The sequence below is a fragment of the Amblyraja radiata genome, chromosome 8 (genome assembly GCF_010909765.2).
Source record: "Amblyraja radiata isolate CabotCenter1 chromosome 8, sAmbRad1.1.pri, whole genome shotgun sequence".
NCBI lineage: Eukaryota > Metazoa > Chordata > Chondrichthyes > Rajiformes > Rajidae > Amblyraja > Amblyraja radiata.
In genome coordinates this window covers 18229068-18246935 of record NC_045963.1, presented here as the reverse complement: position 1 = coordinate 18246935, position 17868 = coordinate 18229068, and the positions used below count along the sequence as shown (strand labels likewise).

General features: G+C 43.6%; 1 protein-coding gene across 1 annotated transcript in view; it reads left to right on the top strand.

Annotated features, from left to right (window-relative positions):
• The first annotated feature begins 258 nt into the window (after positions 1–258).
• mtarc1 (mitochondrial amidoxime reducing component 1) overlaps positions 259–17868 on the top strand; it is a 44608-nt gene continuing 26998 nt past the window's right edge. The window contains exons 1-3 of the mRNA XM_033025294.1: positions 259–942; positions 10491–10664; positions 12813–12978. Of these exons, the coding sequence (XP_032881185.1) occupies positions 665–942; positions 10491–10664; positions 12813–12978 (618 nt within the window). The 5' untranslated portion in view covers positions 259–664. The remainder of the gene's footprint in view (positions 943–10490; positions 10665–12812; positions 12979–17868) is intronic.

Here is a 17868-nt window from a genome sequence, read left to right as displayed (position 1 = left end):
CGTCGAGTATGGGGGAACTTCTCTCCAGCATGAAGAACCCATAGACCTCCTAAGACCACGTGTCGACCATGCTGCGAGTTTGTGGCGAGCGCAAACTCTTCTAAACTCGCAGATTACGTCCCCGCAGTGGGACAGGACCTTTTGTCTTCCAGATTTTTTCCCTCTGTTAACAACAATTGCGACAATAACAAGCTGGTTTTTTTTTTGCATCCCCATCGTCGGCGACCCCAGTGGCAGGACGCGTCATGTTTCCAGTAGATTACTGAAAGCCACAAGGATTCCCGGTAGTTTCTCAGAAACTGCTTGCAGCTTTGGATCTTTGCCTAGATTAGAAGGACCTTGGAATTGGATCCCAGAAGAGGGGTTGCTGCAAACACAGCCGGCTGGATGTTTTGATGCGCTCTCCGGCTCTGCAAGGGGCAGTAGCAGTAAAGAAGGAGTCAGTCAGTCAGTCAGTCAGTCAGTCAGTGGGCCATTTGAAGTGTTGCGAAACCTGACGCCCCGCCAGCCGGCTGCTTTAAATATCCATCCACAGGCAGCAGAGCGAGCGCTCTAGCACCGGGAGCTGTGCGGGGAACCCCGGCAGATAGAACGGAGCCCGGAGCCGGTGAGCTGAGCTGTACTGACCTGACCGGACCTGACCGGACCCGCTGCCTGCGAGGCCATGGATCGCTTGACAGGGCTAGGGGGTACGATCAGCACCAGGCGGACCGTGCTGGCTCTGGCAGCTGGGCTGGGAGCAGCCGCCGGCCTGGGACTGGGATTCCTCGGAGCCAGGCATCTGTGGGCAATGTTCCGAGCAAGTCGAGAGCAGCACGAACTGGTCAAAGTGGCCGAAATCTCCAGGATCTTCATTTACCCCGTCAAGTCCTGCAAGGGCATCTCCCTGACCGAGGTGGAGGTCTACGAATTGGGACTGAAGAAGGGCCCGTTGAAGGACAGGTACTTCCCAACTTTGACTTTGCTAGGAAGAGAGGCGCAAAATGCTGGAGTAACTCAGCGGATCAGGCAGCATCTGAGTTACTCCAGCTTTTTGTGTCTATCTTCGGTTTAAACCAGCATCTGCTGTTCTTTCCTGCACACTTGATGCTTTAAGAAGTGTTGCAGACTCCAAGTCTGGCTTTGCAAGGCTTGTTTATTGTCAACAATGGCACTCCACTCACTTTCTTGTTTAACCCTGCCACAATTTAACACTGTTGGAAATTGCCAAGATTGACTGGCAATTAATTCTAAAAGGGTTGACGGTGGATATGCAATGGAAGACATTTAAAGACTGCATGGATGAACTACAAAAATTGTTCATCCCAGTTTGGCAAAATAATAAATCAGGGAAGGTAGTGCATCCGTGGATAACAAGGGAAATCAGGGATAGTATCAAAGCGAAGGATGATGCGTACAAATTAGCCAGCAGAGACCAGCAGAGGAGGACAAAGGGCTTAATTAGGAAAGGAAAAATAGATTATGAAAGAAAACTGGCAGGGAACATAAAAACGGACTGCAAAAGTTTTTATAGATATGTGAAAAGAAAGAGATTAGTTAAAACAAATGTAGGTCTCTTGCAGTCAGAAACAGGTGAGTTGATCATGGGGAACAAGGATATGGCTGACCAATTGAATAACTACTTTGGTTCCGTCTTCACTAAGGAAGACATAAATAATCTGCCGGAAATAGCAGGGGACCGCGGGTCAAAGGAGTTGGAGGAATTGAGTGAAATCCAGGTTAGCCGGGAAGTGGTATTGGGTAAATTGAATGGATTAAAGGCCGATAAATCCCCAGGGCCAGATAGGCTGCATCCCAGAGTACTTAAGGAAGTAGCTCCAGAAATAGTGGATGCATTAGTAATAATCTTTCAAAACTCTTTAGATTCTGGAGTAGTTCCTGAGGATTGGCGGGTAGCAAACGTAACCCCACTTTTTAAGAAGGGAGGGAGAGAGAAAACGGGGAATTACAGACCAGTTAGTCTAACATTGGTAGTGGGGAAACTGCTAGAGTCAGTTATTAAAGATGGGATAGCAGCACATTTGGAAAGTGGTGAAATCATTGGACAAAGTCAGCATGGATTTACAAAAGGTAAATCATGTCTGACGAATCTTATAGAATTTTTCGAGGATGTAACTAGTAGCGTGGATAGGGGAGAACCAGTGGATGTGGTGTATCTGGACTTCCAGAAGGCTTTCGACAAGGTCCCACATAAGAGATTAGTATACAAACTTAAAGCACACGGCATTGGGGGTTCAGTATTGATGTGGATAGAGAACTGGTTGGCAAACAGGAAGCAAAGAGTAGGAGTAAACGGGTCCTTTTCACAATGGCAGGCAGTGACTAGTGGGGTACCGCAAGGCTCAGTGCTGGGACCCCAGCTATTTACAATATATATTAATGATCTGGATGAGGGAATTGAAGGCAATATCTCCAAGTTTGCGGATGACACCAAGCTGGGGGGCAGTGTTTGCTGTGAGGAGGATGCTAGGAGACTGCAAGGTGACTTGGATAGGCTGGGTGAGTGGGCAAATGTTTGGCAGATGCAGTATAATGTGGATAAATGTGAGGTTATCCATTTTGGTGGCAAAAACAGGAAAGCAGACTATTATCTAAATGGTGGCCGACTAGGAAAAGGGGAGTTGCAGCGAGACCTGGGTGTCATGGTACACCAGTCATTGAAAGTAATAATAATAATAATGGATGGGATTTATATAGCGCCTTTCTAATACTCAAGGCGCTTTACATCGCATTATTCATTCACTCCTCAGTCACACTCGGTGGTGGTAAGCTACTTCTGTAGCCACAGCTGCCCTGGGGCAGACTGACGGAAGCGTGGCTGCCAAACTGCGCCTACGGCCCCTCCGACCACCACCAATCACTCACACACATTCACACACATTCACACACAGGCAAAGGTGGGTGAAGTGTCTTGCCCAAGGACACAACGACAGTATGCACTCCAAGCGGGATTCGAACCGGCTACCTTCAGGTTGCCAGCCGAACACTTAGCCCATTGTGCCATCTGTAGGCATGCAGGTGCAGCAGGCAGTGAAGAAAGCGAATGGTATGTTAGCTTTCATAGCAAAAGGATTTGAGTATAGGAGCAGGGAGGTTCTACTGCAGTTGTACAGGGTCTTGGTGAGACCACACCGGGAGTATTGCGTACAGTTTTGGTCTCCAAATCTGAGGAAGGACATTATTGCCATAGAGGGAGTGCAGAGAAGGTTCACCAGACTGATTCCTGGGATGTCAGGACTGTCTTATGAAGAAAGACTGGATAGACTTGGTTTATACTCTCTAGAATTTAGGAGATTGAGAGGGGATCTTATAGAAACTTACAAAATTCTTAAGGGGTTGGACAGGCTAGATGCAGGAAGATTGCTCCCGATGTTGGGGAAGTCCAGGACAAGGGGTCACAGCTTAAGGATAAGGGGGAAATCCTTTAAAACCGAGATGAGAAGAACTTTTTTCACACAGAGAGTGGTGAATCTCTGGAACTCTCTGCCACAGAGGGTCGTCGAGGCCAGTTCATTGGCTATATTTAAGAGGGAGTTAGATGTGGCCCTTGTGGCTAAGGGGATCAGAGGGTATGGAGAGAAGGCAGGTACGGGATACTGAGTTGGATGATCAGCCATGATCATATTGAATGGCGGTGCAGGCTCGAAGGGCCGAATGGCCTACTCCTGCACCTAATTTCTATGTTTCTATGAAATGTTCCATTTGTAGCAGGGATTTATTAAATGTCGACGTGCCATTGACTTTTGTACTTACTGCAACATTGCCTACAGCACTTTTAAACACGCACCCTGGCAGACTATAGGTTAGTTTAGCAAGCTTTTGATTTTGAACTTGTTTAACAGCAGTTATTTGTGAAGTGTTTCATTCATTGTGCGGCTGGACTGTAATTGTAGGTATTCGGGGTGTTTCCTGTTTCACGTTTTGTGTTGCGAGGTTTCAAAAGGAAGGTGTATTTTAACCAAGGTTGTTCACCATGACTATTGTGCTGAAGTGTTTTTCCTATTTACTCTGGTTACTAATGCAAGAAACTGTATATGCCCTACTTTAAACGATCAGATAAAAGCATTTTCTAAGAAATGGAGAGGGATTAGACGCTGATTTTGTAAGGATGATTGTTAGAAATTATGACCTCGAAGGTCAGGCTTTCGAGTTAGAGGTACGCCCTATGTGTTCAAATAGGAGGCCGTGAAGGAATTATTATGTTTGAATCAGGACTTGACTGTTCCTGACTTCAAAATCAGGGCAGTGGTTCAACAAGAAGAGGGATGATGGGTGTGAAGATTTTTTTTTTGGAGTAAATTACTTCAAAACTTACTACAGTTTGTAATTCCGAGAGGTAACGGTATCCTTGGGATGCTTCACAGTATAGTTTGGGAAAAGCTCCCTCCAAGACCACAAGAAATTGTAGAGAATTGTCGATGCAGCCCAGACCATCACACAAACCAACCTGCCTTCCATCAACTCCATCTACATTTCACGTTGCCTCGGCAAGGCCACCAACATAATCAAGGACGAGTCTCACCCCGGCCACTCCCTCTTCTCCCCTCTCCCATCAGGCAAGAGGTACAGAAGCGTGAAAACGCACACCTCCAAATTCAGGGACAGTTTCTTCCCAGCGGCTATCAGGCAACTGAAGGTAGACAGAAATGCTGGAGAAACTCAGCGGGTGAGGCAGCATCTATGGAACGAAGGAATAGGTGACGTTTCGGGTTGAGACCCTTCTTCAGACTCATCAACTGAACCATCCTACCACAACTAGAGAGTGCCCCATAGCAACTATCTACCTCATTGGATGCCCTTGGACTATCTTTAATCTTACTTTACTGGACTTTGTCTTGCACTAAACAATATTCACTTTATCATGTTTAAGAAGTAACTGCAGATGCTGGAAAATCGAAGGTAGACAAAAATGCTGGAGAAACTCAGCGGGTGAGGCAGCATCTATGGAGCGAAGGAAATAGGCAACGTTTTGGGCGGAGACCTTACTTCAAACTGATGTGAGGGTGGGGGGGGGGGGTGGAGGGAAGAAGAAAGGAAGAAGAAAGGAAGATGCGGAGGCAGTGGGCTGAGGGAGAGCTGAGAAGGGAAGGAGAAAGCAGGGACTACCTGAAATTAGAGAAGTCAGTGTTCATACTGCTGGGGTGTAAACTGCCCAAGCGAAATATGAGGTGCTGCTCCTCCAATTTACAGTGGTCCTCACTCTGGCCATGGAGGAGGCCCAGGACAGAAAGGTCGGATTCGGAATGGGAGGGGGAGTTGAAGTGCTGAGCCACCGGGAGATCAGGTTGGTTAATGCGAACCGAGTGGAGGTGTTGGGCGAAGCGATCGCCAAGTCTACGCTTGGTCTCACCGATGTAGAGCAGCTCACACCTAGAGCAGCGGATGTAATAGATGAGGTTGGAGGAGGTGCAGGTGAACCTCTGCCGCACTTGGAAAGACTGCTTGGGTCCTTGATCACTTTATGATGTATCTGCACACTGGACGGCACAATTGTAATTATGTATAGTCTTTCTGCTGACTGGTTAGTACGTAATAAAAGTTTTTCACTGTACCTCAGTGCGTGTGACAATAAACTAAACTAAACTAAAGATAGACACAAAATGCTGGAGTAACTCAAAGGGACAGGCAGCACTTCTGGTTAGAAGGAATGGGTGATGTTTCTGGTCGAGACCCTTCTTCAGACTGCTGCCTGTCCCGCTGAGTTACTCCAACATTTTTTGTCTATCTTCGGTGTAAACCAACATCTGCAGTTCCTTCCTAATCTAAACTAAATCATGGTGCTTTTGTGATCTTCGAGGGATGAAGGTGAGGGATCTGGATGGTTGGATGGCAGAGTGCAGGGGAGGCTGGGACATATCTCGTCAATCTACCAGAGGTGGTAAGGTTATGAGCTTCATCTTTTAAAACCAATCAGCTGAGAATGAGCAGAAAGCTAACCTGCTAGAGTTCAGTTTATGATGGTATTAGTTTTATTTATGAAACTATATTTAGAGATGGTGTAGTATTGTTTATTATTGTCACGTGTACTGTGGTACAGTGAAATGTTTTTTGTTGCGTGCTATCCAGTTAGCAGAGAGACTGTACGCGATTACAATCAAGCCATCCACTGTGTACAGATTCAGGATAAAGGGAATAGCATTTAGTGTAAGATAAATTTCAGTAAAGTCTGATTAAAGATAGTCCAAGGTCTCCAATGAGGTAGATGGTAGATCAGGACCGCTCTAGTTGGCGATAGGATGGTTTAGTTGCATGATAACAGCTGGGAAGAAACTGTCCCAGCACCTGGAGATATTCGTTTGCACACTTCTGTACCTCTTGCCTGATGGGAGAGGTGAGAAGAGGGAGTGTCTGGTGTGAGAGTTGTCCTTTATCATGTAATTGTATAATAATGTATGTAATTCCACTGGAGATCTTGGAAATCTTTGAATTGTGCAAGGCTTAATTTCATACCAGATATTTGCACGGATTTATTATTCGTGGTGGCAGTGAAGTAGGGTAATATTATGTAGAAACAAAGAACTGCAGATGCCAGTTTACACAAAAGGACACAAAGTGCTGGAGTAACTCAGTGGGTCAGGCAGCATCTCTGGAAAATATGGATAGGCGTCCCAACCCAAAACTTTTGCTATCCATGTTCTCCAGAGATACTGCCTGAGCCGCTGAGTTACTCCAACACTTTGTGTCCTCTAGGTTATTATCACCTTAGGTCATGAAGATTCATCCTGTCCTGGTGATTTCATTGTTTAGGAATAGCAAAGCAACAGTAAACATGCTGAAACCTTAAGGTGCACTGATGTGTATTTATGAGCTGTGCAGCTCTTATTGAAAATAGCTGTTTCAAGATAGATAGGAATGGAGTTAACAAAGCAGGCAATGCAGGTAAAAAAGGTAGTTAATGATGATGAAGGCAGTGGCGATGTGGTGGGATATTAAACCAAATTAGCACTCATTATGGAAATTCGTCCATGTATTTTATCCATGCAATCTTTATACGATCATATACTGATCAATAATTTCATACAAAGTTAAAATGATAAAATTCATTAGCTCGCCTTCCACCTCATTAGTTTATTTTGTACGCACTGCTGTTTGAGTCGCCTCTACCTCTGCTCTTTCTCACAAGTACACGGATAAACATTCTTGTGTAGGAAGGAACTGCAGATGCTGGTTTAAACCGAAGATGGGCACAAAAAGCTGAAATCTGAAAAAATGGTCTCGACCCGAAACGCCACCCATTCCTTCTCTCCAGAGATGCTGCCTGTCCCGCTGAGTTACTCCAGCTTTTTGTGTCTATCTCCGGCATAAACATTCTTAGTCTTTTGTTTTCTTCTCCTGAGCAATGTGGAAATAAAACAAATTAATACTGTAAAATTGATCTGACAAAATATTAAACATGCTTCAATGTTGTCACTTTCGCATGCTTTATTAATTATTTATATGTGTATTTATTGGTAATTTTTACTTTTCTGCAATGTCTATTTTCCTTTAAAAAATTGAGTTCAAAATACCACTCCACCACATGATTTTTGAATTCCGTGCCCTCTCCTTTTGAATAAGTAGCAAATTGTATAAACATGGCTATATTTAGCTTTGACTGAACTAACAGCAGCGAAGAAGGTGAAAGGAATGTGACTGCGTGCTTTTTAAGAAAACTGAGCTGAGATCCTGCTGCTGATTGCTCTCCAGTAGTCCCTGGTGGAAGATGTGTGGGTGTAGATATGGGGAGTGCCTAACTGGACTGTGATAATGCATTCAAAGCTCTGCCAAGTTATACTTGCAAAAGAATAATATGGCCAGGAAATTAACCAGATAGGGTATTTGCAAATTCAACATGATTGAAAACTTTCAGTAGAAGAAGTGGAAAGTGTAATGAAGGGTTGTAACACCATTGAGAGCTGTTATTTTAACTGTATACTAGTCAATGGTTCATTGTGTATGAGTACATTAGAATACACGAACTTGATCATGGTATACTAAAGATGAATATAACAAAATATAATTGATTCAACGAAAAGTTTGTAATGCATAGAAACATAGAAAATAGGTGCAGGAGGAGGCCATTCGGCCCTTCGAGCCAGCACCGCCATTCATTGTGATCATGGCTGATCGTCCCCTATCAATAACCCGTGCCTGCCTTCTCCCCATATCCCTTGACTCCACTAGCCCCAAGAGCTCTATCTAACTCTCTCTTAAATCCATACGGTGATTTGGCCTCCACTGCCCTCTGTGGCAGGGAATTCCATAAATTCACAACTCTCTGGGTGAAAAAGTTTTTTCTCACCTCAGTCTTAAATGACCATCCCTTTATTCTAAGACTGGGGCCCCTGGTTCTGGACTCGCCCAACATTGGGAACATTTTTCCTGCATCTAGCTTATCCAATCCTTTTATAATTTTTTATCGTTTTTTAATTTTTTTAATAAACCGCATGAGTTATATTTTATGTATATAGATATTAATCAGCAACATGTTTCAACAATTTCATTGCTTACCTCTTGCATTGGTTTGTGGGAACATTAGAACTGATAGCTGTTGCTCAGCTGGTTGGTTGCCAGCCTGTTCCAGTAATAGTTTAACTAGATTAATATCTGTATACAAATAGGCTAAAATAGTTTGCACAGCACAATTGCAGCTTCTACATTGCAATAGTGACTACCTTTCAAAATGCAGTTACTTTTAAGATATCCTGCGGCAAAAGACATGGGCATTTTAAAATTATTTTCCCCCCCTTTGATATATGCTACATGCTAATTTTACTTTGGAGCCTAGGTGTAATAGCAAAATTGGTTCTGCTGAGTCACAAAACTAAAAGTGTATCGCAATGATAACTGCCTCAAAAACAATGTCCACAAACAAGAGTGCTTTAATGAGCATGCATCCAAAGTAATAGTTGCAAAGAAAATTAGAGTATTTCAAAAGTTAGCACCTTTTTAATTTCTCCCAACAGCAAAAAAAAAGAGCAAAGGCTAAAAATTATACTATTGGTGAATTAATTTCACTGGTATCCCAATATCCTCAGAAGGATTAATTGAACAATTGTGGAATTTTATGCAAGGATCATCATTGCACCAAATAATAGGTAGAATTGCTTGGAGATAAGATGGAAAGTAATCCAACGATGGCTGAATGCTAGGGCCTTGTTTTTTCAGCTGAGAAAATGATTCAAGTACTAAGTAGCAGGTAGTTATATTTAGAGATACAGCCCGGAAACGGGCCCTTCAGCCCACCGAGTCCATGCTGACCAGGGAGCTCGCACACTAACCCTGACCTTCACACACAAAGGACAATTTACAATTTTACCAAGCCAATTAGCCTACAAACCTGTACGTCTTTGGAGTATGGGAGGAAACTGGAGGAACCGTAGAAACCCCCCGCAGGTCACGGGGAGAACGTACAAACTCCATACAGACAGCACCTGTAGTCAGGATCAAACCCGAGTCTGGTGCTGTAAGGCAGCAACTCTACCGTGCCACCCTAGATACCTTGGAAAGTTATGGAAAATAAAAAGCAGAACACAACGTAGATGAACTCAGTGGGTCTGTGGAGGGAATGGAGAGGTGCTGTTTCGGGTCAGAACCCTTGTTCAAACATGAAGAAGCGCTGCAAAGCAAAACATCGCTGGTCTTGAAGAAAAATCCTGACCCGAAATGTTGTTTGTCTCCGCGGATGCTGCCTGACCCGATTAATTTTCCCCAATACTTTCTATTTTGCTCAGGGTTCCTACATCTGCAGTTTTTTGTGCTCCATGAAAAAGAGAAAGACTGCAATGTTTTGAAATTGAAAATAAGAACACTTTATTTCTTGTTAACCAGTATGTTTTGACCAATCGTTCTTTAAATATTTTTCAAAGGCAGATCAAATGTAAACAGAAGTATCTGTATTTGGTTTGTAAATAAGGGTTGTTTTGAATGATTGTGCATGCACAATATTATCCTGTGTGTCTTCATAAGTGTAAATACCAGATAAGAGACTGCAGTTAGAATCCTTTTTATTAATCTGAGTACCGTGGCAGAAACAAAATGTTGCAAAGCAACTATTTTAAGTATGGTTGATAAAGAGGTGAGGAGCAATAGACAATGTTCAGCATAAAGGAACTGCTCAGGTCTGATCACACCGATACCTTGCTAGTTTTTGTTAAAGTAGAAATGGAGGGATAGGAAAAGGACATTTGAAAAAAGTTTTGTTCAAGAGAATGGCAATTATGTTTGTTCATGCATGTTCATTATGCGGTTGCATGGGATTAAATGACAGTGGTGCTTCAGGGCCTGTACACTTGCGTAATAGAAATGTGGCTAAATCAGAGGATATTCAATTTGATATGAAACATTGCCACAGAACTGAATAAACCTGAATGACAGAAAGTACAGAAATATTCAATGCTTATATTCAGCAGAGAAAGTGTGTGACAGAAAAATCTGATCATGTTTGGGAACATATATTTTTTAAATACATCTGTGTTTCCTAATAGATTAATTTTGTTTCACTGTTCTAGGCAGTGGCTAATCGTTGATGAGAAATGGCATATGATTACTGGTAGAGTGGAACCTACCTTAGTGCTCGTCACTGTATCAGATGAAAATGGCTATCTGTGTCTTAATGCACCAGGTATGGAAGAACTGAAGGTCCCTTTGAAGCTGCCAAAATCAAATCCAGTGAAGATGTGCAGGTAACCAATTCTTATATCCATGCCTGAAGTGCTTCCTTTTGCCTAAATCATGAAGGCGGTGTTCCTTCAGTGAAGTGCTTTGCTTCAAAGAGATAATTGAGCAAACTTTATAAGTTGTGAAATTTTAATGGGGGAAAGATATACTTGATATATAGGTGGACTTTGTTCTGCAGTTAAGTGAATCACTACACTTAAAGAAAGGTTTATATTTCATCTTTGAGATCTACGCTTGAAGTTTATGTAATGGGCAGCTGAATGGTATGATTTACAAAGAATATAGCTGTAAATTTCAAATCATTTAAGCCTCAATGGAATAAAAATTGTAGATCAACTTTGGATTTTCATTCTGTACTTCCATGCCATTAAATATCACATGCTTCCATCCAGGGGCAACAGTGACTGTTATTCACTGCTGAAGATGGGGCAATAAAATTGAAATCTGTGGTATCTTCACAGGAACTCTTGGGGATTGTCCTGGCATTTCGAAATGGTTTCTTTTTAAAATCCGAACCATCCTAAAATCAGCATTTTCAACAGAACATATGCATTTTTAACATTATGAGTGGCATCCCTTTTGCTTTACACTGCATTTTAAAATGTAATAACACTTGATTTTATGGAGTTTTTCTGCTTATATATTAATAGAATTCCATGTGTGATCGCTGACTGTAAAGTTGTGATTAGGTTAAGGGATAACAGAAGCTTTGATTAATTTTGTCAGTGCTACCAAAGTCATAATAAAATAATAATAATAATAATGGATGGGATTTATATAGCGCCTTTCTAATACTCAAGGCGCTTTACATCGCATTATTCATTCACTCCTCAGTCACACTCGGTGGTGGTAAGCTACTTCTGTAGCCACAGCTGCCCTGGGGCAGACTGACGGAAGCGTGGCTGCCAATCTGCGCCTACGGCCCCTCCGACCACCACCAATCACTCACACACATTCACACACAGGCAAAGGTGGGTGAAGTGTCTTGCCCAAGGACACAACGACAGTATGCACTCCAAGCGGGATTCGAACTGGCTACCTTCCGGTTGCCAGCCGAACACTTAGCCCATTGTGCCATCTGTCGTCCCGAAAATAGATAGATGGTTGTCATGGTAATGCACTGGCTAAAATGTGAGATACTGGAAAGATTGACTGTATTTGAGGCAAATACTTGTTCAAATAATTATAATAATAATTTATTCATTCATTCATTATTCATAAAAGATGTAAAGATAAACTCAGCAATTACTGGCAGTCTGATTAACACAGGCCATTTTGAAAGTAGCTAGAAAAGAAAATCATGAACCAAGCTAAAAGTCATTTGGGCAAGTGTGGATGAATAAAGGAAGGCAATTGCTAAAGGCAATTTGTGCATTATCTAACAATTGCAATTAAAAAATTGAGAATAGAATGGGTTGACGAAGACAATGTATGCTAGTGTTGTGCAAATAGACTTTATCAACTATTTGCGAAGATATCATAAAATGAATTGGACAGCAGAACTGAATACAAATATAATGCAGGGCCACATAGATTTAACGTTGATTACATGCATTACTGAAGGAACAGAAAACAGAGTCACAGTAAGCAATTGTATCTTGAAGTATGCAGTGCTATTTACCAAGGGTTGGTACTCTGAACCATATTTAGAGTTGGACTTTAATATGGAGGCACCATTTCAAAATCTGAAGTGACACAAAACTTGAGAAGGACATTGATATATTTCACAGAGATATAGTCAAGATATCTGGATGAACTGAAGGTTGTGGATGAAACATAGCACAAATAAATGCAAGATGATACATTTTGGTGGCAAGAACATGGAAGAGTAAAATAATATCAAAGGGACAATTCTAAAGTGAGTCCAGGGTCTGAGATGCACCCAAATCTTTGAGGGAGACAGGAGATGAGAAACGGATCTTGGGTATAGAAGCACAGAGAACAAAAGCAAAGAGATCATGCTGAATCTCTATAAAATATTGTTTTTTTGGAACATAAAAGAGGGTAACAGGGATATTAGAAATTAGTTGAAAGTGAATGACAGAGAACATCTCATTAGCCGAGAAGTTGAGAATCAGAGGACATGAATGTTACGTTTGTACATAGAGATCAAAGCAATTTCTCTACTTTTAATCCATTGTTCTTTTCTAAAGAGTGTGGGGAAGCTGTGTTGAAGGAAGAGACTCTGGTGATGAAGCTGCCAATTGGATCAGCACCTATTTAAAACATAGCAAGGCTTTCCGAATGGTGAACTATGAACCTTCAATGAAGCCAAGAAATCCTAAAGACAAGGAATCACTTTTCCGGGTCAAAGATAAGGTAATTCAATGCTCTATTTACCCTGTAGAATATATTTAATGTATGAAACTGCAATATATTAAATCTTATTATTTCAGAAGAAATTAAGATTAGTTTATTTTATTGAATTTCCCTGGTCTTTCAGGACTTGGACAGTCACCATTTTTAATGCCATTGCTTATCTGTGGCCAGCAGAAAAACAAATATCATCAGGACTAAAGTTGGGATTAGTAGTTTAATCAGTGGTCAATTAGCAATGTTCCATGATGTTCAATTTGTGGCAGCACCCAGTGGTTAGGCCACTTGTTATATGGACCCTCGGCAGTCGGGGGTAGGGCCATGTGACTGGGCAATGGCAGGAAGGAGTTGGCCACGGGGTATAGGGGTCTGCCATAGTATATAACGAATCCCGGGTCAATCATCCTTCTCTCGTCCTTTTCCTGCTCTTCGCGTGAGTGTCCTGCCACCTCAGCTCGAGCCCACGAGACAACAGCCTCGCAGCAGCAACAATGACTTTTGTGTTATAGGACTAAACGTGCATGTATATCTAACCTATAATGCCTGAATAAAGAAACCGTTTATTCATAACGTTTGGTGCCTCTACATTGGTGACCCGACGTTCCAAAACGGATATTTTGGATTTCCCGACGCACGCAGCCGACCTCTACCGTGGTGACCTGATGTCTGCAGCCGGCAGCCCAGCTCGACAGTGATTACAGCTGTCAACTCAGCACGGCACCCGGACGCTGCCTTGGGCCCCGCCACCGTGATCGTGCCGCTTGACTCCCGCCAGTAACGTGCCTTTGGGCCCTGTCGCTGCGGTTGCTCGCTCGCTTACCGCCTGTGCCTGGTCTCGCCGATCGCAGGCCGTTGGGGTCGATGGGCGCGATCTGGCCTTGATTGCTGGCTGCTGGCCCTCCCTCCTGATCTAGCAGGCTTACCTGGAGCGGATGTCCGCTGATGTCCACCTGCTCCTCGTGGTTTCCGCAGATCCCACTGGCGGTCCGTCCGGTCGAGCTGTGGTCGGCTCCGCAACAGGGTGGAGCCTCGGTTGGTCGTGAGTCGGCTGTCCCTCGACAGATCCCTTGGCCACTTTCAGTCTCCGCCGAGGGCCGAGAGCCGCCGGCGACGGGTGCGGAGATCAACATTTTGCCCTGTCGGAGGGGGCCGACGCTTGACCTGCTTTGACCGCCATCAACAATGCCACCTTCTGGCCGGATGGTGTCTCTGCAGTCTGACCGCTGTCAACAGTGCCACCTCTGGTCAGATGATGTCACTACAGCCTCCAATTTCAAGCACAGCTTCTTCTCATCGTAGGTACACAAAAGTGCTGGGGAAACTCAGCGGGTGCAGCAGCATCTATGGAGCGAAGGAAATAGGCAACGTTTCGGGCCGAAACCCTTCCTCAGACTGATGGGCGGGGAGAAGAAAGTATAAAAGAGGAGGAGGAGCCCGAGGGCTGAGGGAGAGATAGGAAGGGGGGAGACTGTCTCCTCCTTCGATTTTCCAGCATCTGCAGTTCCTTCTTAAACACGTCTTCTCATCATACATTGGACAATTCGAACTTTGGTTTCCTGTCCTACCTGCTTGATTCGAACCATAGAACTTTCGGCATCTGACTACTTTGGACTTTGCACACTATGTTTGCACACTAGTTTTTTTTTCTTCCATTTTACACTGTAATGACCCAGCTTAATATTGCTATTAGTTTCTTGTTATTTCTTTATTGTTGGGCGCCGTATTTGTTCTTTGTTGCTGGGCGCAGTATATATTTCTCGGTACACGATCCCCTGCTGGTTGATGTGACGGGTCTGTACCTCGTCCGTCCTGCGGCTTTTGTGTTGGTCTCCTTGCACCCCTCGGCATTCGGCCAGGATGGCCCATAGCCGGAGCGTCGACTGCGCCCGCGGGCCCCACCGTCCCGACCATCGGCCGGGGTGCCCCCGACCCACAGCAGGAGCCGCCCTCGACCATGCTTGCGCACCTTCTGGTGGAAGGTGAGCGTGCTCTATCCCTTTTCGGCGTCTGCCCTCACGGTCTGCCTGTGTGTTTACGTGTTCAGGCTGTTGTGTTTTGTCAGCCTGCTCGTTTTCCTGCCTCTGGTTCTGAGTGGGGGATCCTGTGGCAGCACCTAGTGGTTAGGCCACTTGCTATGCGAACCCTCGTCAGTCGGGTGGGGTCACGTGACTGGGCAATGGCAGGAAGGAGTTGTCACAGGGTATAGGGGTCTGCCCTAGTATATAACGAACCCCGGGTCAGCCTTCCCTCTCTTCCTTTTCCTCTCTCTTCGCGTGAGTGTTCTACCACCTCAGCAGGAGCTCAGCTTGAGCCCACGAGGCAACAGCCTCGCAGCAGCAACAATGCATTTTGTGTTAGAGGACTAAACGTGCATGTATATCTAACCTATAATGCCTGAATAAAGAAACCGTTTATTCATGACGTTTGGTGCCTCTACAATCTCTAAATTATTGTATGGAGAACATCTAATCAATCATCACTCTTCTCTAATCTTACCTGCCTGACCTGTATCCTACAGTTGGTCTGTGGTTATGCCACTGGTAACCTGGTCTTCAGATTGTTTTAAGTCTGGTTTCTACCCTGCTGTGATATTACCAGAGTATCTCCAGTGATGGTTTCTCCACCATCCAGTAATCTTTGAAATTCTTAAACTCCTGTGTTGACCATCTATTGGCATTGCAAAAGCCTATGATGATGACTGCAGCTCCACATTCTCTCATTGCCTCATGTTATTGCTATCAAGACTGCTCACCAATATTAGGCCAGTGATAAACCAACCTTGAGCCATTGATAAATCGGCTGAATAACTGAGTAAAACCATCAATGTAGGCCGATGATAATCTGAACACGTGCCTTGATGTCTCTCTCTCCCGCTGGGGCTACATGCCAGACTGAATCAGGCAGTATGTAACCCGGTTCTTTTTAATTGCAGCTCTTTCCTCAGCCTTGCATTAATTTAAACCTAGTTATCACTTAAATTGGTACAACTTTGATGCTTTCTTGAGCTTCACCTCACCACAAAATGTAAATTATCCCAAACTCTGTCGTTTGGGATGAAAGATATTATTGCCATAGAGCGAGTACAGAGAAGGTTCACCAGACTGATTCCTGGGATGTCAGGACTTTTATATGAAGAAAGACTGGGTAGACTCGGCTTGTACTCGCTAGAATTTAGAAGATTGAGGGGGGATCTTATAGAAACTTACAAAATTCTTAAGGGGTTGGACAGGCTAGATGCAGGAAGATTGTTCCCGATGTCGGGGAAGTCCAGAAGAAGGGGTCACAGTTTAAAGATAATGGGGAAATCTTTTAGGACCGAGATGAGAAAAACTTTTTTCACACAGAGAGTGGTGAATCTGTGGAATTCTCTGCCACAGAAGGTGGTTGAGGCCAGTTAATTGGCTATATTTAAGAGGGAGTTAGATGTGGCCCTTGTGGCTAAAGGGATCAGGGGGTATGGAGAGAAGGCAGGTACAGGATACTGAGTTGGATGATCAGCCATGATCATATTGAATGGCGGTGCAGGCTCGAAGGGCTGAATGGCCTATTCCTGCACCTGTTTTCTATTTGCATTATGTTCTGACCTCCAATTCACTTTTACTCTGCTTACTTGATACCATCGCTACAACACACAGAATAAATTAAACATTCCTTTTTGCAAATGTTTCCTTGTCCTTGTTTCATTTACTTCAATTCCTTCAAGGCCTCTTGACTTTAATTTTCTTTGCATTGCGTTCCTTCCTCTTGGGGACAAGTCCTCCAGCACTTTCTGTCCTAAACTCCACATTGATCAACTAATTTGTTTGGTGGATTGGGTACCAATCGAGTGCTTTGTGCTGGAAATATCAATCTTTTTTTGAGTCTCGTTGGAGCTGCTCTACTCTGGCAAATGAGGAGTATTCCATCATTTGTGCCTTTTTAAATACGATACGATAGAACTTTATTTATCCCAGGAGGGAAATTGGTCTGCCAACATAAAAACACAACACGATACATGAGCCATGAAATTAAAGTGACGAGCGGAAAGTCCAGGATTGGGGATATGCAAAGATTGGGAAGGGGCACGAAAGAATAGGGAGGAGTTGTACAATTTGATAGCCACAGGGAAAAAGGATCTCCTGTGGAGTTCTCTTGCTGATGGAATGATGGAAAGGTTGTAAAGAGGTGCATCATTCAACTCATCATTACCAGCCTCTGAACTGTTCTGGTGTATATGGCACCTGTTTGGCTGATCCACTTGGGTTTTGGTAAATGGTGACCCCCGGGGGTCTATCATCTACTCCACCACTGCTGCAGACACCCAAGCCACTTTCTACATCATCTGCAGATTTAAATGGATCATGTGTGTAGGAAGGAACTGCAGATGCTGGTATAAAGCAAAGATAGACACAAAATGCTGGAGTTACTCAACAGGACAGGCAGCATCTCTGGAGAGAAGGAGTGGGTAACATTTCGGGTCGAGAGGGTCTCCACCCGAAACGTCACCCATTCCTTTAAATGGAACCTGTTTGCAGAGATGTGATGTAGAAGTGTCCAAACAACGGATATAATATAATATGTATGTGTGTATATATGTGTATATATGTGTATATATATGTGTATATATATATGTGTGTATATATGTAAGTAAGTAAGTAAGTAAACTTTATTTATATAGCACGTTTAAATCAACTCGCGTTGAGACCAAAGTGCTTTACATAGAAGAAAAAAAAAAATAATAATAATTAAGCTTCCATACATCCATAGAAAAATTAAAATTAAGAAAAATGACACAACATATTGTATAATTCAACACAAACGTCCCCCCACAAAAGAATAAAAAATTTCCACTGTGGGGAAAGGCATCAGAAAGTTCAGTCCTCTCCCTCTGTGATCACCCGAGGTCAGGGCCTA